Here is a 20,421-nt window from a genome sequence, read left to right on the forward strand (position 1 = left end):
TCCCCGGGCCGGCCGGCCGTTCCGCGCGCTCCCATTGGCCGCTGCGGCTCACGTGACGCGGGGCTGCCCGGCAGGTCGGTTGAGGCGCTGAGGCGCAGGGGGAGGGGGCGGCGGGGGGCGGCCGGTGACAAAGCCTGAGCGGCGGCGGGGTCTCCGGGCATGGAGGCCGAGGAGCTGGGCAGGTACCGGCGGCCCGGAGCCGCGCTCGGGCGCCGCGTTGGGGGTTGCCGCTGTCCTTCTCCCGGGGCTGGGCTGTGGCGGGCCCCCGCCGCGTTCCCCGGGCACAAAGCGGGGGCGAGAGAGGCGGGCGGGGCGCGGTGGGCCCGGGGCGCTGGTGTGGGGCGGGGACCTGCGGGAGGGAGCCGCGGGGGTGCGTGGCGGGGGGGGAGGGGACACGCTGCGTGGAGAGAAACGCGCGCGTGGGGTGGGGGCCCGTCTGCGCGGAGCTGAGGGGGCAGCGAAGGGCTGCGGGTTGGTTTCTGTCCCGGTGGGCGTCTGCTTTCCTGTCCTCTCTCTTATTTTTCTTTGATTTCTCGCATGAGCTGAAGGAGGGGTTAATCGCTGCCTTTTCCTCAGGGAACTGAGCATGTTTATTTAAACGTTCCGTCATACATTCATCAGTAACAAAGCGTTGTGTTTCTGAATCCGTGCAAGGAAAACTACCTAAAAAAAAAGCGTATGAGGGTTCGAGGTGGGGGTAAAAGCTCGCTTTCATCTCGTTACCGTGGGGTTAGAGGACTTGTCCATAACGTGGTGCCAGTTTTCCTCTGTTTAAAGGGGGTTTTGTTCCCGTGTGAAGAAAGAGACTTAATATGCGCATAAAATAAGAAGACACGTATTATAAGAAGATTTCTCATTAGAGACTGTGCTTGGGTTAGATGCTTTCACGTCTTTCATACTCGCTGTGTTCTGCTCTGTATGATTAAGCATTTGCTACGTTATGTACAGGATTCTACATGTCTCAGTGGTGGTTTCCTAATACAAATCTGAGGCTCGGGTTTCTTTGATTCAGTAGCTGCACAAGTGTTTTATATAAAATGGAACTCTTCCAGCAAGGGGGTCTGAGGTATTCACTGTGCTTTGAAAGTCTCCTGTGGCTTTGTTAGGCAGCTTCCCTGGGAATCCGATGAATCTATGTTCAAATTTTATCCTCCTCGATTCAGGGCAGGTATTTGGTTCAAAATTGGTGGCCTGATCACAAGAGTGGGGGCTGTTCTGGCTTAAATCCGCTTTACAGTGGGATTCTTAAATATTCTGAAACATCCATTGCGTCATAGAGAATGGTCCTTTCTTTTGAGATACTTCTATATGTCTAAAAATTATTTGGCGTTTTTATGAATAGCTCTGACGTAATTAAATTACTTCCTGAAAATTTACTGTTCACAAAATCTTTTCTATATATTCGTACGGCAGTAGAATCCCTGGACAAGAAGGTGGCTGCATGGGTAGAAGGGAATGACTGTATGAAGCAGACGTTTGTGTTGGGGTGTGAGGGCTGTATGTGACTAATAAACGTGTGGTGTGAAAGAGCTGAATATGGAAAAATGTCTTTGTGCATGGAAGGAGACTGAATCTGTGTGTGTGAGCGAGGGCAATATTCGTGTCCAGTTTGCCAGACGATTTGTGAAAGTTGTTTAGTAATCTGCACAGTAACTGATGCTGTGTGTATTCATAGTGCTTTGTAGCACAGAATGATTCATCCGTTCTGCATCATAGCCGACAAAGTAAATGACGTAACATTGAGAAAATCTAAACCTTGGGAAACTTGAAGTCAGAAGAGTTTTAACTTGCTTGTGTTGTGAACTGTCAATGTGTTTGATGGACAGTTTGCCTGGTAATTTGTGCTACAGAGTGTTTTTTCAGAGAAAAAAAACCAGGAAAAGCTCTACGCTTCACTTAGAAACGTTGTGGCTCTTTCACATTACAGTAATCCTGAGGGAGCTGTACTGTTAATGTTGGGTTTCACGTCCCCTGATGTGAGCGAAGCAGTCAGACTGCCGAGGGGGGTTAGGTGACTTACTGCCTTGTTGGTAGGGTTGTTGGAGAATGTAAGTACGCTACATGCCAGCCTTCATAAAGATGGATGTTTACAGTCTGTTCGATACATCACTACATTTCTAAAATGCTGATAAATTATGTCATCTTTTTTTTTTTTCCCCTTTCTAAGGTATTACGCGTATCTTCAGCAAGCTCAAGCTTTTTACACGTTTCCGTTCCATCAGATGATGACTGCAGCGCCTAACATGGAAATCATGAGCGAGCAGCCGACTCTAGAGGGCATTCCAGAGCCGAACGTTGCTCAGGAGCCTCCAAAAGGTAGTTTGGCTGGGTCCTGCTAAGTGAGCTAAAATGTTCCTAATTGATTGGGGAAAAAAATTATTGGTCTTAAACTGCTTCTTTGGACCTGTTGTATTTCCTTTTCTTGATGCTCTCTAAGGAAGTATTGATTAATTGTACTCTTGAAGTGACATTTTTTTACCAGACAATTAAAATCAGAAGTAGTAAACCCAGGTGATAGTATTCACATTGTTCAGTCTCACAAAATTATCTTATTCTAAGAGAAGCAGATTTTTTTTTTTAATATTCTTTTTAGCTAATTTCATGGTTTTTAATAAGACATCAGGGAAGCTGTCTTTTTAAAGTCTGAGTTCAAGAGAAGTACAGTATAATACTGTTTAGTAGAAATATTTTTGTTTGAATGGTGGTTTAGTGTGTTGTAGTGATCACATAGTGAATTGCTTATATACACTGAGGGTTGTTTGGTTTTAGTGAGGCTTATTTAAACAAATACAAACGGTGCTGGAAAGTGTCCGGTACTTGACACAAGTTACGTACTTTATAGGCTTGTATGTTGCCTTTCTTTTCCTCCACTAGGATTTCGTACACTTGGGCTTTACACTGACCATGCCAAGAAAAGATCCCTTGTTCCGTTACTCTGCTTGCTCTTTGCCACATAAAAAAAGCACTGATCTCTGCCATGCTTAAGTTCTGATTCTATAGTAAATATTCACACACTGAGTTTTGTCTTGCTTTCAATATTTAGGTATAGGTCAGAGCCCTCTGTACCAAGGTAACCCGTCAGCCAGTTCATGCCGTGACACTGCTTGTTCAAGTGCGTCCTTTGATGAGCTGCTTTTGGGTTTGTGGGATTTTTTTTTTTCAGTTGTCGTGCATGGCCAGAGGAAATCATAGGAAGAAAACCTCCGGTTTAAAATAGTTGCAACTGCTCAATTCATTCGCACAGAGTTATTCACTACAGTTAGGCTGCATCTCGGGTGCTATAGAGCTGGGCTTCTTTTGCAGCTTTATTACTGAATAAGATGATGTCACCATGAGCATGCTGTTTGACTGCACTTTGAAGTATTTTTGGACGACCCTAATCTTCTGTTACGAAGCTGTTCCCTAATATTTTTTGTGAGAATTGGCAGTTAAGTAAAGCCTTCAAAGGCAGGGCTTGAAGATTTACCAAATGTGTGTGAAATTTACAGGAGCGCGTGTGAAAGGCAAAGATTTGGAGTCCAGCTACCTGCTGTGATGAAAAAAGTAACATTTTTAGGATTACCCTCTGAAAGGCTGCCCTGGCATTGTTGGTCTTTCGGGACAGGTTGGTACGTACCTGATCAGCAGGAGAGTTAGGAGAACATTATCCTGCTTATTTTGAAATACTCCAACTGGTCTGAGTTGGATGTATCTGTGGCATTTTGCCATCACATGAAAAACCACCAAATTCTTCAAGAGATAGGAAAGAAGAGCTGCTTACGTGGCTCACTGAGTCTTCTCTTCATTGTTACTAGGCTACAGCTTGAGTACTGTTCTTTACAGTTTCCTAAGCAGTAGCTCCAATGACGTGGTAGGGATTTCATATGACTTTTGTTCTCCTTGTTGTTTGCACTCAGCTTTCATACAAGAACAGCCTAAAAAAAGGTTTGCAGACTTAGGGCAGTGCCCTGATATCCACCGTATTTATTTCTTACCCGAGGGAGAGTTTCATCTAGGAATTTTGAAAGTAAGATGCAGTCTCAATTTTAAACTAATGGATTACTTTGGCTCTTTGCTGATTGCTGTGAAATAAGTTTTTATATTTTTCAAGTTATTGACATTATTAATGAACAAGGACAGAGAGCAATCTCTGGGGGTGTCACGTCATGACCAGTACCTGTGCTGATTGAATTTCTAAGCTTTAAGGGCCAGAAGGTGAGGAAGTTTCAAATGAGTGAGCAGTGACTATCTTATGTTTGTATTTTGTAAATAAAAATTAGTATTTGGTGTCACTCCTGCAAATTGAGATCCCGAAGGTCTCATACATTACTTTGCTATATGATGCGCTGGACAGTATTCTGTAAACAATAAATTGTGAATAGCTTAGGTAGCGTTCAGCCTATGTGTTTGTGTTCCTGACAAGCCTGGTTACTGTGGGTAATCTTTGAGACCTGTTGGCTTTTGACGTGCTGCTCCCTTACTTCAATATGTTATGTAATCTGTAACAATCACCTTTCATATTTAGAAGTTGAAGTGTGAATAGTAGACTAGAACTTAACTGTTGCATTCCTCGGAACCTAAGCTTTGATGTTCTGGCATAACCTCCAAAAGACATGAAACTGTTGCCAAAGGATTGTTGCATATGGCATATAAACAACGTAACCTAGTCATGAGGTTGTTCTTGGTTTGCACCCTACATCAGCGTAGTTGCCTGAGAGTAGCGCGTGTGTCTGTGTACAGACACCCAAGCTAGCTCTATGTTGAGCCTGGAAAACCGAGATTCATCTGGTAACTGTTTAATTTTGAAGGTAGATTTATCTGTGATTTCTTTTTGTATCCATACATTTAGCTCAGTCTTTTTGAATGTCCATACTGCAACATTAGAAATGTATAAAAAGGTTATTTGCTGTGTGTTTCAGAAGTTAAAAAAGGAGGAAGGAAAAGAAAAGCCAAAGCAACTGAGCCTAAGCAACCCAAAAAGCCTGCTGCTAAAAAAGAAAAACCAGCCAAGTCAAAAGGCAAACAAGAGAAGATCACAGATACTTTTAAAGTCAAAAGAAAAGTGGACCGTTTTAATGGTGTATCTGAAGCGGAACTTCTGACCAAGACCTTACCTGATATTTTGACCTTTGATCTGGACATTGTAATAGTAAGTAACTCACAGTTATGAGATTAGGTAGAGGAGTGAATAATTGCCTAGTTATGATGTACATTCCTTCTGCTTACTTATCTATATTGCTTATATGGCAAGATCTTGCAAGATAAAGTATATCAAGTGTTTCCTGTATGTAGAGCTGCTTTGCATTTTCTGTTAAAAATCATAGCAAGATAGTTGTAACTTCTGAGAAGTCTAAGGCTTACACAGAGTACGCAGCCATGAGGGACCGTTACTTGACACTTTACTTACTGGAAGCACAACGCCAGTGGCTGTAAAACACAGTGAGCTGCTCTTTTGACATTGCACATCTAAGTGAGACACTGCTGTGAAATTGTGAATTTTTTTAAGTACTGATGGGAGGTACCATTAACACAGTTTTGTTTACTGACAGTAATGTAAAGAGAGTTGAATAAGCGTGCTTATTGTAACTTCATTAAATTCCTGACTAGCAAGCATGTTCTCGTCATTAAAATGGACTGGTGTCTTTGTAGATTGGCATAAACCCTGGCTTGATGGCAGCGTACAAAGGACATCATTACCCTGGACCTGGAAACCATTTTTGTATGTTTTTGTTTTCCTTTCTTCTTACAAAATTTGCAGAACTTTGTTAGAACCTGTGGCATTTTAATTAAACTGGTTTGCGTTTTGGTTTTTGCCTTTTTCTTTTTGGATGCAGAGAGGGATTTTGCTTTCAACCATCCAAGATTGATTTAAATCTCATAACTACTTATGTCAAATACTGTACGTAAAAATGATTAAAAGAGCAATAATCAGTAACTTTCAGTGCAGTTTTAGAATTGCCATGTGGACACAGTATTACCAAATAACTTCTTGGCGCATTAGTGTGCACCATGAGGAATAATAATTAAATCTCTAGTACTGGAGTTATCGGGGTGAGTCAATAGGCCTCAGTTTATGGTGTTAAAAAAAACGTACACACATTTTTCCAAAAATCTGTTTTCAGCAAGCCCTCTTCTGTTTGCATTTGTTCATCTCTTCTAAATAAACTTTCTAAATGATGAAAAAGCAAAAACCATTGCCCTTTCCCAGCAGGCGTATGCATCTAGCATACCTGATTCTCCAGGCAGGGTTTTTTGGTTTTGTTTTTTTTTTTTCCCCCCTAGCTGTTTTTCCATTTTAAGTAACATTTTCTGCAGCACGTTCTCCTAAAGAAAGATGATACCTGTACTCTGTTGACATGCTGTTTTGTGTGCTGGGAACTGTTCCAGTTGTGGTAGTAGGGAGCTCCACGTGGGCTATTTTGCAGCCTGGTGACACTAGAGCCAAAATCCTTCTGGTGTCCAGCAGACGTGTAAAATCAGGCTTGGGTATTTCTCTAATGTTCGGCGGGTTCACCAGACGAGTAGCCTCCTTTCCTTTACTGAATAGCAGACCAGATACACATGCTCTGAAAAATCTGTATGTTTGTAGCCCTCCCGAATCGTTAGGAGCTAGCTGTGGTTGATTTGTGTTTCATAGATTGACAGTGCCCGTCACCCAGACTATACTTTTATATGCTAAATAGGAATGTAAGATGTCATCGGGTTCTGTCAGAGAGGCCCAGTGCAAGGAGAAGCAATAGCGAGGCTCTGAAAGAGAACTGACTTTTGTTGTATTTGCCATATTCTTTCCCACAAAAGCCCGTATTGATCACATTCGCTCCCTGCTTAAGTGAAGCACAAAATCTAAAGCTCTCTCTGAACTTCTAGAATAAAAGTCTAATTGCCATACACAGGATCATGACGAGGAATTCCTATTATTCAGTAGGGATTTTCTATCTGCTTGCAGTAGATAAAGTAATTTTGGCTATTTTAAACTTTTCTGGATAGGGCAGTAGTCATTCCAAATTAACTGATGTGCTGTTACCATAGATTCTTCATTAGCATTCCAGTACTCTGATAGTCAAGGGGGTGTTTTGGTTTTGTTTTCTTTTGCTTACAAAAAGGCAAATGCATATCTTCCTGCTTCGCAGGGAAGTGTCTGTTCATGTCTGGGCTAAGTAATGAGCAGCTGAACCATATGGATGACCACACTTTGCCACATAAATATGGGATCGGATTTACAAACATGGTTGAAAGGACAACACCTGGAAGCAAAGACCTCTCCAGGTAGGATAGCAAGGGGGAATGTCATGCTTGTTAATGAATGAAGAGTTGTGATTATAATTTTGAGTACTTTCTCTTTTAGCAAAGAGTTTCGGGAAGGAGGGCGAATTCTGGTGCAGAAGTTACAGAAGTATAAACCTCGTATAGCAGCTTTCAATGGAAAATGTGAGAACCTTGATTTTAAATAAATTTGTTCTGTCAGTAGCTCTTTTTTCCCCTCCACTTATCCTATCTTCTTTTCGGTTTAGGTATTTATGAAATTTTTAGTAAAGAAGTTTTTGGAATAAGAGTTAAGAACTTGGAATTTGGACTGCAGCCACACAAGGTGCCCGATACAGAAACTGTAAGTATGGATACTGAGAAACAAAAACTGGGCACTCCATTTTTGGTTATGTCAAAACTAACAGAGTCTCAGGACTTGCACACACTCGGGATAATGTCAAAATTTGCCTAAAGTACAAGGGACATGAAAGGCTTTTACTTAAATAGAGAAAGGGGGATAGCACAGTTTTCAGACACATCTTTAATGCAGCTTCTTCAGACTTGCAGACTTCATTTGGAAAGTGCTGTATTATGGTTAGCAGGTTAGTGCATTCTCTGAGGACTGTCTAAAATTTGAATAAAATCTACATGCGTTTATGATAACTGTCATCTACTTTCATCTGATTCTCTGTGTCCAGTTCCCTGTATGTTTGTATTACTGAATTTTGATACCGAACATGACCATGGTGGTTGTAGTGCAGCCGTGGAGGAGAAAGAATAGCAAGTCTGTTGTTGTGCTGTTACACACTACAGCTACAGCATTACTGGGTCCGGGCGTGGCCAGGCACTTCAAGCAGACTCAGCCTTCTTGAGCTGATTTGCAGCTTGAAATTGCATTGGACACTAGAGATAAAACAGTCTGATGAAGAGGGCATTAGTCATAGACATCTAGTGCTGGAAGATACCTCAAGAGACCAGCTATATGTCATCACAAGCAGGTTTGTTTAACCTGTTCTTATAAACGGGTGAAGTCAAAGACTGCCAACACTGCCTTGCCAGGGTAGCTTGTTCCAAAGCATCACTACCTTGTCAGTTCAAAAGTTTGGGTTGTTTTTATTTCGAACCCAGATTACTAGTGCTGCAAGCTTAAGCTTGGTTTAAGCTGTGCTTCTCTAAAGGTGAAGTGTTGCCATCAGAGCTGGAGAACCAGCGGTGATAAAGTGCTTCTCGGTAGCTCTTTAAGACTGCTGCAGCAGATGTATTTGTAACAAAGATAAATAATCCTCTTTACGAGTACTTGTTCATAAATACCACTTGGTGATGAAAGTATTGGATGCAGTTCCTTTTCCCTAAACTAACGGGATGTCTTCAGTTAGGGCTGTTGGCAGAGACAGAGACACATACGTTGGCTTCAGCCACGCTAACTCCCGAGTTTCCACTGCACCCTGGGCAGTGTGATGCAGAGGCACTTGGCCAGGAAGCCGGGCAGGCTGAGCAGCCTGTGAGCCTCCCTCGCTGGCTGGGGGTGCTGGCATGCTGTCACGTATCCTCGGGGGACCTTCTGGCTCGGAGTTTTGGTTGCTTGGGGAGCTCTGGAGTGCGCTCCGCTCTCTGGCGTACACTTGTAAATTGTGCTTCTTGTCACACATCGTGGTGCTGCTTCTCCTGCAGCATGAAAACAACTGCCGAACGTTGTCCTCACTTCAGCAGCTGAGAATCGGCCTCTCTCTTCAGGGCAAGACACGTAGGTGGCTGAGAAAAATGACAGACTCCTTTTATCCTCTGCCACAACCCCCTGGGGCATTAGTTGAAGTTTGTATAAAGGGGCCATAGCTGTGAAGTTGGTCTCAACGCCCTAAATGTTAACTCGTAGTTCAGGGTCCAGTAATGCTATTTTTCTTGCTCTTTGTCTCAAGCTCTGCTACGTTATGCCGTCATCCAGCGCGAGGTGTGCTCAGTTTCCCCGTGCGCAAGATAAAGTTCATTATTACATAAAGCTGAAAGACTTAAGGGATCAACTGAAGGGCATCGCACCAAACACAGAGGTGCAGGAGGTGCAGTACACGTTTGACTTGCAACTTGCACAAGGTAGAGTGGTTATTTTGTTAGTCCTTTGTTAAAATGCAGTGTCACATGCCACACAACTAGCAGTTTCCTCAGGAAAACAAGAAATAAAGAATTTGAGGGGAGGGAAGAGATATGCCATCTTCTCTAAATCATGCAGCGTAGAAGTACAGATTCCACTCTCTTTTTAGTACAGTCTTAATTAGCTAAGGGGAGCAGAGATTATCTTGTAAAATGTGTGGCTGTTTTTTCAAGTGTTCTCTGATAAAAGCACTCTTTGGTGATTTTTGTTCTGAATATGAATACTTGTGGTCTTCTCTTCCGGCAGAGGATGCCAAAAAGATGGCTGTCAAAGAAGAAAAATACGATCCAGGTTATGAAGCAGCGTACGGAGGCGCTTACTGTGATCGTGCGCTGTATGAAAGTGAACCGTGCAATTTCTCCTCAAATGGAACTGGTAAGTGCGGTGCTGGGGGCATTCGGTCTGCAAACCACTGCCTATGAGCAAATACTGAACTTTCTACCCTTTCAGCAACTTGCACAATCCATACAATACATTTGAAGTGTAGCAGCAGTGAAACTCTTACATCATCAAGGGAATGTGTTAGGTTTTATGAGAGAGAAATAAAAGTAATTCACTTTATTTAAAATCGCTTATCCGTGACTTCCAACTGTCTTCCCAAAGTCTGACTGACTCCCAAGATGTGACAAGTGGGCACAACTAGTGACTTGCACAGTAAACCTCATCAACTGCAACGACTTGTGTAGCTGCGTCGTGCTTTTTGGAGTGAAATAGAGGGTTGGCACTTCTTTTGTTTTCGTTCTTAAGGAAAGCAAAGCCAGAGAATGGTGGAACAGGTAACATAGCAGTGCAGTGGAGGTGATTCTGTTGCTGGTGGGCCCAAGGAAGGAGCAGTATTGGAAGGATGAGTCTAGTACTATGTCTAATCAAAAAGCTGGGAATTTTACTTCCTGAAATACCGCCAACTGTAATTAAATAAAAAAATAAAAAAAAATTAAAAACTGGCAGAAGCACTAACTCGGGAGTAACCACCTTCCTCTGAAGTCTTGAATTTCAGTCCTAATCTCACTTCTGCTGTGAACTGAAATTTGCATTCTGTCTACCCTGCTTTGTCAAAGAGAATGTCCTGCTGAGAAGAAAAAAATTATTCATAGGAAGTGCTGTGAAGTGAGGTATTCTTTTAAACATTTAGGCAATTTATATATATGCAGTCACCCTTGGAAGAAGATTTGAAGAAATTTTAGTTTGAGGAAATGATCTGGATCTACAAAAGGATATGCTCAAAAGAAAGAATTTTAAACTGCAGCCTGAGTAGGTGGTTGAAAAATAGAGGGGAAAGATGGAAACTGCAAAGATCTTTTTTATTGTTGTTTTTAGGGGTTGTTTGGGAGGGGTTGGGGTTTGTTTTGTGGTTTCGGTGTTTTTTTGCTAGTGGCATCATCTGTATTTTAATCGTTTTGTTTTAGTTAGTGGTTTCAGCTGCAATTTTTTAACCTGTATATTATTATTTTTGTTTGTTTTGGCAGGAAGCAATCCAGAGTACTGCGAGGGGTCGTCCTTCGGTGAAGTTCCCAATGGACAATGGATGACACAGTCCTTTGCAGACCAGATTCCAGAGTTCAGTGCTGGTGTGGCACGGGAAGAAGAGGGAAGCAGCGCGTAAGAGCTGTTTCTGCTCGGCTATGCATACATGCTGCAGTTTTAATGCAGTGACCAAGATTGGTACCTCGGTTCTCCAACTGAAGCGTTTTAGTAGTATTTTATCTCCACTAGTTATTTTATTATAGTCCAAAGTAAGTGTGTGGTAGGCTCAAATCAATGAACTAGATAATTTTAAGGAACTGTCCAACTTTTTTAAAAAAAGTTAGCCCTTTTTTGTATATGAGTTTTATATTTAATGTATACCATTTCTTGCAGTTTTTGACAAATTGCTTTCTCACTTGTGAAGATTCTTTGGGGCGTTAATTTTATTCCATAATCGTAATGTAGTAGTAACAGCGGCAGTATACTTTTTACTGATGCCTCAGTATTTGGATTCCTTTATATCCAAAGGGGAAAATGAGAAGCGTACCCTTATCTTACATGAAGTGGTGTTTTTAATCATGCACAGTTAAGCAAATTGTGCTTTTTAAGTCTGCCTTTTAACTTCTTAAAAAGTGCAGAAAGTTGTGTTCTGCAGCTGTGAGTACTGAGTGTTTTCTGGGTGGGAAGAGCGAGCTCTGTCTGTTTAGTGATTGGACCATAGTCAGGATTAAGGGAGTGGAGACATCATCTCAAGTCACAACACTGGGGAGGAAAATTTGTGTCACACAGGACAGGGCCTAACTTTTCTAGCTGAGCTGTCCAAGGGTAAGCTGTCCCTACCACTCCATCTCTTTCTCCCTTAAATTCTAATGTAAGAAACTGGAATTCCTTAAGAAAAAATGCAACAAAACCAACAATGGTGGTTCTTGAGTTCTGTGGCATTTAAACTCTGTCATTTGTGTGTGATTGATTAGTCTCTTCATCTGACCTGTAGCAGGAGACAAGCCCTTTGCACAGGTTCTGTTGCAGGGAAGTGAAAGACCACATGCCCTGTGAAACCCACATAGACCTACGTTATTTACATCAGGTACAACTAGCACAGGGTGGAAGAGGTTTGCAGTTTAGCAGTTGTTAACATTCAGTTCTCTTCCATCTGTAGTACAGTGGAGGGTGTTCTCTTTACTCTTATAAGTGAAAAATACTAAGCTAAATACAAGGGCAGCTGTTCCATGAATAAGATGTCAGCTGTAGAAACTACAGCTCTCTTCTGAGGAACTTGCTTAAACGCTACACGGTTTTGGCCAATATTAGTGACTGAGAAAGAAACAAGATTCCGTGCTTGTGCCTAACCATCATCTTCTTTTCCTCTTTTATCATGTGAGGAAAAGATGAAGTAAAAGCAATAAGCTGATCAAAACATTAATGTTTTGATGATCTTATGACAGTAGGTGCTTCACATACTTGAAAAATAGATACAAACAGTATCTCCGCAGCCCACGCTGGTCAGAGATTGCTGTACTACCAGCGTGTTTCATCCTTTCCTCGCAGCCAGTGACACTTGTCATGCATCGAGCATGACGAGTTATCGTAGATTCTAATCCTGCCGTAACAGCTCGGCTGAGATCACACGCTGTCAACCTGTTGTGAGGCAGGCATGATGTTTACAGTTTCTTCCCAAATTACGTGGCTTAATTCTGAGCGTCTTAAATCAAGAAAGTGTGCTGATTATGATTCTGATTGTGTTTATTAGCTTCAGCATAAAGCTGTTCGGTATATTGTCAAAAAGGTATAGGACTTGTCTGTTATTTAAAGTGTACTGTATCATGTATTGCTGTTTACATGGACGTTTTTCTGCAGGTGCTCAAAGTATCTTGCATCAGGGATTTGTTACAATTCAATTTTATTTTTCAATGAAATTAGAAGCATGTAATTAGCACTGCCGAGTATGTAGCACAGTAGGCTGTAACTACTGTAAGGCTATCCTGTTCGCGTGGAAGGGAGAGGTCTCTTCTGTAGCGGAGTCACCTAGCTAGATCTAGCTCTAAGATACAGTTAAGTGTGCAATGACCGTGTCACTAAATATTGCAGTTCTATGTGTACTCCCTCAGAACTGGTGCTCTTTTCATTACAGTAATACAAAATTTCTTCATCTGTCCTAAATCTATCAGTGTTTCACAATAAAATCAGGAATTGTATTGTGGTGTCTTAGAATGTTCTTTGGCATCTTGCTTGCAGGGTTCCAAGTGCACTACAGGCGAAGTAAAACACAGAAACACTGCAAAACTGTTTGCCACGCAGTAGAACTCTACTCATTGAAATCCTGCAGGAGTTTTCATTTCAGGCTGTTTAATGTGGGCTAGACACCTAAAGGCACTTTGGATGTAATACTGGAAGTATTTCCTGTGCAGATTTTTCTACCGTCAGCTACTGGAATCTTATTTATAAAGACCTTACATCAAAACACACTGTCGGGCACCTTAACCTCTAAATGTTTAACGAAAATACTTCAGTGTCAAGTAAACTTGTTGCTGTCAGATAATCTGACTGTGTAACTGTCACTCCAGCCTGCCTCTCCAGCCATAAGCCCACAGAATTGATGGTCATTTATTCATATATTTAACCAATACTTTGTTTTCTACAATTAGTTAATTATACAACATGTTGCATCTCAAACTATTACATACTGCAGAACAGCATAGGGGTGGATTTAAGTGGTTTCAGTATCAGCTATCGGGACGAGTTAATTTGAACTTCCCTGAAGGGTCAGGAATAAACCAGTTCTCCCAGAGATCAGTGTGAACGCTGGGATAGTCCCAAGGTTTGTATCTCCCATTCCAATGAAGTAATTTAGCTTCTTGAAGAAAATGCTCTGAGTAACGGGTATCAGGACTCCAGCCTGCATGGGCAGATTAAAAAAAAAAATAAATCCAGTTTTTAATAATGGAAGACACTACAGAGTGAGGTAAGTCTTTTAAGAAGTCTGATTAGCATGGTTTCACCTGTTAAGAGAGAACTAGTTGTATGATACAGCAGCATTTTTAGCTTCATTCTTCTAATGCTGCAGCAGCAAAAAACCTCAGCAAGTTTGTTGTCTCTTAACGCTTCTAACATCTTGGCCCAGCTAGGTTTAAAAAAAAAAAATTCTTTGACTATTAATTTTACTATACCAGCTAAGCCATTGTCTTTTTTCCCAGGAAAATTCACCATTCCCAAGCAAAAGGTAACTGTGTCCTCCTGAATGCTGAATACACAAACGCTGCCAGGCATCCTGTCTTCTTCCCCTGCATCTACTAAAAGAGTGCGGGATTTTTTTCAGTCTCTCACTGTATTCAGACCTTTCATGTATTCTCTCCATAGTTTATGACAGTATAGGTTAGCTAGTCTTCCACTACGTAACTTTGTCCTTGGTATTTGGTGTTTTCCTTTTTTTAGCCAATTTAATGACTCAGAGTTTAGGGGTTTTTTGTGGGGGTGCAACTCTTCTGTTTGCCTGACCTGTTAAGATACTCATGTAATGACACCCATGGGGAACCCCCACCTTCTGCCCTTCCCTGAAGAAAGCAGGACTAACGAGTGTCGGGGGAAGCAGAGATCACGTGCTGTGCATCTGAAGTACAAAGTAATGCACTGCAGTGAAGTAATGTCAGGTCCTGTACTGGAATCCTACAGACTGCTCACTTGTAGTTAGTTCCAGCTGCAGACGGTGGGAAGTTAAACTTACCAAGATGTCTTACGTGCCACATAGGATTGATAGTGGAATACTTCCCATGAAATACAATCAGCATGGGAGAGGTTGCCACACCTCCCCCAAGGGTGCTGCTGTAGAGGTTTTCCCTGCAAAAGGGAAAAAAAAATGGAAAATATTCAAAACCTCAATCAAAGGCTCTTTAGTACAAAAGTCAGAAGATATAAATATTCTGGCAAAATTCAAAATAATTTTGAACAGACCAATTTTCAGCATATGCCTTCCTAATGCTGTTAGTTGCTTGTATTTGCAACTGCGGTTCGTGTTGAGTAAATTGTTGCTACCAAGCAAAATGGGAGTCAGACCCAACATGATGCCAATTACTTCTACAGACTGCCTGTAGTCCACAAGGCTGACAAAGTTTACAGTAGAAAAAAAGCTGTTAACATAAAGGAGTCAAACATGTTTTAGCCTGGTTTCTTAAGAAAATTTACATGTCTGCATGTGTTTCATTCCCTCTGTCCTTCCTTGTCTCACCCCCCCAGCTTTTAGACCCATAAATTAACTGTAAATCAGATTTGCCAAAGTCTAGTTAGTATAAACGAACATCTAAAGGATATCAATTTCTTATTATTTTTGTCCATAAATCCAGGGCTAGGTAAGGCCAAATCACTGGAAGGAGAGGCAGGAGGAGGCAGCAGCCAAATGTCTGGCTACAGTGTGCTCGAGGCCTGGCCAGCTGGTCAGGACACAGGCAAAGCCACCCCAGCAACGGGACACCATGCCGCCCACCAGCGCAACGAGTAGGAAACCTGGGAAGTGCCCAGAGGTGCTTAGAGGCCCCGGAACAAAACCATCATAAGTGCCCCTCAAAACCGGGCTTCAACTGCTAAGTAATTTATTTCACTCCCATTTCAAAATCCAGCTAAAAGGAACATGAGTGTGTTATTAAGGTATATAATCATTTTTATAGATAAAATTTGCAGTAAGATTAATGGAGTTTTTTCAAACTCTTAAACAGCAATAGCTTGTCAGGGTGTGTTACATAAGCAAAGTAAGATAAAGTGACATTTGGCTTTTCATTCCTTCCCGTGCATCATTTGTGCCTCTCCTCCTCTGTTCATTTGCGAAACTAACAAGTAATGGATGTAGTCCAGTAGCACAAGCTATTCTGTTTCAGTTTAGCCCTGCTAAATTTAAATACAACCCTTTGCAAAGAAAGTAAATGTCAAGTTTGCAAATACAGGTTAAGAGCGAACCAACACAGAACAAAAAATGAACAGTGATTGTTTCACTGTGTCATGACTTACTCGTGGTCAATGCCAAAAATATATCTTTCATGTCGAATTTCATTCATCTATAGAAAAATAAGTGTTTTCTATTGGTATTTAAGAAATTCGGTGTCTGGTTACAGTGTGGCTGACATCACAATAGGAGCAACCCCACACAACCAACAAAGCGTTCCTCTTTCTTTAAGCCAGCCTCAGGAAGGGAAGATCCTAAGTGGCCTGAGGCGAGGCTGGTCACCCAAAACGAACCATGGGTTCTCAGGGCCCCTTGGGATTAAGCGTGGCTTGTGATCAAACACAAGACTAAAAGTCCAGGTGGCCATTTCCTGGTACATGAATGGTCAGATTTAAGGAGATGGAAATTCTGGAACAGGAGTTACTTCATTTTATGAGATCTTGGAGTTAAAAGATTTTAAGAGCTTTTAAACAGAAAACTAAACTGTAAACCAAGTATTAAAAGTAAAGCGCAAAGCTAGATTTCCACACATACTCTACGTTTCTTTGCATCCACTTTTCCAGCTGCTTTGTAATCCGTTGACGTTTCCATTCAGTCATGTTAGCAACAATGACTCCAGGATTAAAGGAGCAGGTGCTGGGGCTGATGCCAAGGTCTCTAATTGCTTGCTTTCTGTAGTCCAGGAATCCCATGTATGTGTTCTAAGAATCAAAAAGAAGTATGTTTATCCCCTATGAATCTCTATAAAGGCAAGTGTAAACACATCTCTCTGCCACTCACATGGAGACTAGATACGCACTCCCAAAGCTGAGGCTCTAGGTGGTGGTCACCTGTCTTGACTTCCATGGGACACAAGGCTGAAAGGGAAGGTACTTCCAGCTACCGAATTACTTTTTCCACAGAATTGTTCCGTGGGAGTTTGATAAGGCTCTTCCCTCACCACGCATTTGTCCTTCTGTAGCATACTCCAAATAATGTAGCATCACGCTTCTATAGCTGTAATGCCAGAGGGACTCACTGACAATTCCGGGGAACTCAGCTCAAGAATTAGCCTTTAAACCTGTTTCCCTGAGTTTTTGTCTCGTTTTCAGTACTACAAATCATATATTCTCTCCTCACTAGATGTTCCATTAAGTGCTCATGATCTGCTGATAGCAAAATACCGAACATATTTAGTAGAATTCAAAGAGCAACAGAGATTTAAACTATTACAGGAAACAACTCTGCATAACATCGTATCATTAGAGAGTTACTAAAAAAATTAGTTCTTAATTACCAGTAAAACAAACAATTACAAAACTATCAATAAAAACACAACTTTCACTTTGGGGAAAATGTATAAAATCTTACATTTGTGGGTAAATACATTCCTGATTAGAATTCCAAAATGGCATCTTACCTGCATCCCTACACTTCTAACCATTTCATGCGTAGAAGGTAGATCACAATCATCTGAAAAAGCTGCAGCATGTCCAGGAGCTAACTTTGTATCATAGAGTTCCTGGATGTCACCTGATTACAGAAACATCAAAAGCATAAGGAAACCTACTTCATGGCTACAGAGTTGATAGGATAACTTCTGTTCCCATACACGTTACTTACGAACATACGAGTTTTAGGCGATAGCCCAGATATTAATGAAGGCTGAATTTTGTAACATGGGACAACTGTCAAATTTGAGTCCTGCACCTGGATGTCTAAGGTCTATTTTTAGATGTTATCAGAATCCAGTGCATCCACATTCTGGTCTGGATGTCCAAAACCAGCTACAGCAGAAACAGATTACAGTGTTAAGAAGCCTGGTTACAAAGTTACGCATTCATAGAGCTGGCCTTTGGTGAAGGAGAGCACAGACAACTTTACTGAGCGTCCTCAAGTACCACTTCGATCTCTTGCACAGATTAGGTTTTTCCTGGTGTTACTCTGTTTATACCTCCTAGTAAGACACCTGGATTCCCAGCACTGGCCAGCTGAAATGCGCCCGTCACACTTGACCATCCCTGCTGGCTTCCCAGAGCACCCGGCTCCTTCCCGGTGGAGGGAAATAACATAACGCACGGCGTCTCACTCAGCGTCTGGCTGGCAGGTACCCACCACGTGCCGGAACAGTTTCAGGGAGGGCAGGCGGGAAGCGCAGCGCTGCCACAGCCATTAAGGGAGTCTGCATCCAAACCCCCTATCAGCCACCAGCTTTGCTGCTGGCCATGGGCTGGTCACGGGCAAGATGAATCATCTTCGAAGGCCACATATGGCCCAGTAGCCCGAGGTGAGCTGATTAAAAGACTAGCAACCAAAAACATTCCCCATATGGCAAACAGTGGAACTACTATTTCTGAAATAAGCAGAGATTATTTCTCTGAATTTATCACTGGTTGGAAAACTTGGGTTAGGACTCATGCCCTACCAAGAAACAGAATCTGTATTAATGGGACACTTAATTGTTGAAGATCAACATGCCTTACTAGATATTTTCTCCCGATTCTAAATAGCTTCTACTTTTCAAGAGAAAAGCAGAAAAAGAAAAAAATCAAACAATTCTGGGGTGACACCCAAAGTTCAGCATGTTTCATTCTTACTGCTTTGCAGTAAGCAACGACCAACAAATAAACGATCCCAAAGTTAAACCCCGAAACCCCATTCACTCTTTACCCTGCCAGAAGTCTCAGTCACTCCTACTCCACAGACATCTGACAGGGAGCAGCCTCACACTCCAGCTAAGGCAGCGGGAGCGGCTGTCAGAACAGGCAGAACCTCCCTCCTTCCTCCTCATTCCCACGTGTCCATCTCTGTTCCCCTCCTCTGGGTGCTATGATTGCATGGCCCAAGGGTGAGCAAGATAGGCTGGCTCAAGAAAGGAAAAAAAAACAATTAAAAAAAAAATTGGGTTTTCTTTTTTTGTACCACTAGTCTTCTGCCAGGTCAACCAGCTGAACTAGCTTATTCTGTAGCTGCGCCGCTGTAGGCACGACACAAGTGACGGGAGCTGGCTGGGGACAGGAGAGGCCACTTCCATCAGCAGCAGCCTGCCATGAGCTGTCGTGTGAAACAGCACCTTTGCCCTGTGGCTCCCGAAACACCACCAGCCAACACGAGCTGACAGCCCTAACGAGGGAGCAAGCCCTACCTCCCCTCTTCTCCTCGCCACGCTGCCTCGACTCCCACCCGGGAACTATTGCAGCCTGGAAGCAATCGCACTTCTGGTGAATGCCTGCGCGGGTGCGAGGAGGGATGCGGGGCAAGCGGCGGGCTCAGCTTAAAGCACTCCTGAAACAGGAGCATAAATGAAGACCTTAAGAACTTTTCAAAGAGTTAAATATTGCTGTTGCCCATTGATGACAGACAGAATAACAAAACCGAAAAGCAGAGATAACCACTGGAAACACGCATGTTGAAGAACCTGTCATTTGCAACAGACTCCATATCAAACTGAGACAGGCAGAGCAGATTAATCACATTTTATTTGTGTGATTAATTAAAGCGGCCCCTTTAAGTGCAGGTGTTCTGAAATCTGCCACTAAAGAGACAAAACTATAGAAAGCTGCAGAGTAGCAGTGGAGAATAAAATTATTCTTTTGCATGTGTAAATTCACTGATCTTAATATTCTTACAGCAAAGATTAATTTAGGCCAAAAAGTTTATTATAATTATACTCCGTCCTTTCCAAAGGAAATTTTCATTGGAACATCCCTTGAAAGTTTAACAAGCATAGGTAAAATGGTTTTGCTGTCCCTGTGTACTGGACCTGGCTAGGATAGAGTTAATTTTCTTCATAGCAGTTCATACAGTGCCTTTGGTTTAGATTTTTGACCAAAACGGTACTGACAGCACACTGTTGTTCTAGCTTTTGCTGAACAGTGTTTACACAGCATCGAGGCCTTCTCTGTTCCTCACTCGGCCCCCTCAGGGATCAGATCAGGGGGTGCACAGGAGGCTGGGAGGGGACACAACCGGGCAGGTGACACAAACTGACCACAGAGAGATTCCGTACCACCTAACATCATGCTCAGCAATAAAAGGGGAAAGAGAGGGTCTTATGAGGGTTAGCCAGCTTTTGCTCGGGAAGGGACTTCTCTCTTCTTCCACTTCTCCTTCACTGATTAAACAATTATTTCTTTTATCTTGACCCTCATATTTTCTTGCTTTTACTCCTCCTTTCCTCTTCCCCCATCCCACTGGGGGTGGGGACAGAGGGGAAGTGAGTGAGTGGCTGTTTGGTCCTCAGCTGCCCACCAGGGTTAAACCACAACACTGATTAAAAAATGTTGTAAGATAACAAGAAAACAAAATGATAAAACAAGGGAGGACAACAACACTACAGAGAAAAAAAAAATTTACTAGGAAACAGAAGAGGAAAAAACACATAAGTTACTCTTTAAAAAAAAAAAAATTGTTCCTCTAATCAGATTTCTTTGTATAAAAAAAAAATAATCAGGATTTGAATGTCTTCTAACTGCTCCCACTTGTCTAGGAACTCTGAAATCTTTGATCATGATTCTGCAAATTGCTATGGATTCTGAGCTGAAGATGCTCAAAATCATATTTTGAGTGTTTGGAATTTGAATCCTCTTATCTGAGTAAATTCCTCCTGCTCTCAAGAACACCCGTTCTGGATAAGGAACTGGGAGCATTTATGGGAATTCAAATACTAGCCAAAAAT

At 42.1% G+C, this 20,421-nt stretch overlaps 2 protein-coding genes across 6 annotated transcripts in view; one reads left to right on the plus strand and one right to left on the minus strand.

Annotated features, from left to right (window-relative positions):
• TDG (thymine DNA glycosylase) lies at window positions 1-13,023 on the plus strand. Of its 2 annotated transcripts, none has more exons than XM_075429397.1 (10): window positions 1-74; window positions 2,168-2,316; window positions 4,899-5,128; window positions 5,629-5,698; window positions 7,110-7,245; window positions 7,325-7,407; window positions 7,491-7,585; window positions 9,141-9,312; window positions 9,617-9,745; window positions 10,837-13,023. In XM_075429397.1, exons 2-10 carry the CDS (start codon window positions 2,223-2,225, stop codon window positions 10,971-10,973), a joined length of 1,146 nt encoding a protein of 381 aa, XP_075285512.1. In that variant the 5' UTR covers window positions 1-74; window positions 2,168-2,222; the 3' UTR covers window positions 10,974-13,023. The 2 variants fall into 2 exon arrangements, with proteins under 2 accessions (XP_075285512.1, XP_075285511.1); XM_075429396.1 differs by lacking the exon at window positions 1-74 and adding an exon at window positions 112-182.
• The window catches only part of GLT8D2 (glycosyltransferase 8 domain containing 2), a 19,731-nt gene continuing 12,326 nt past the window's right edge, over window positions 13,017-20,421 (minus strand). For all 4 annotated transcript variants that reach the window (XM_075429400.1, XM_075429398.1, XM_075429399.1 and 1 more), the window contains 4 exons: window positions 17,164-17,276; window positions 16,299-16,465; window positions 14,556-14,668; window positions 13,017-13,730 (listed from right to left, as the gene is read on the minus strand). In XM_075429400.1, the coding sequence (XP_075285515.1) occupies window positions 13,558-13,730; window positions 14,556-14,668; window positions 16,299-16,465; window positions 17,164-17,276 (566 nt within the window). In that variant the 3' untranslated portion in view covers window positions 13,017-13,557. The remainder of the gene's footprint in view (window positions 13,731-14,555; window positions 14,669-16,298; window positions 16,466-17,163; window positions 17,277-20,421) is intronic.

Source organism: Opisthocomus hoazin, chromosome 8 (assembly GCF_030867145.1).
Source record: "Opisthocomus hoazin isolate bOpiHoa1 chromosome 8, bOpiHoa1.hap1, whole genome shotgun sequence".
NCBI classification, from domain to species: domain Eukaryota; kingdom Metazoa; phylum Chordata; class Aves; order Opisthocomiformes; family Opisthocomidae; genus Opisthocomus; species Opisthocomus hoazin.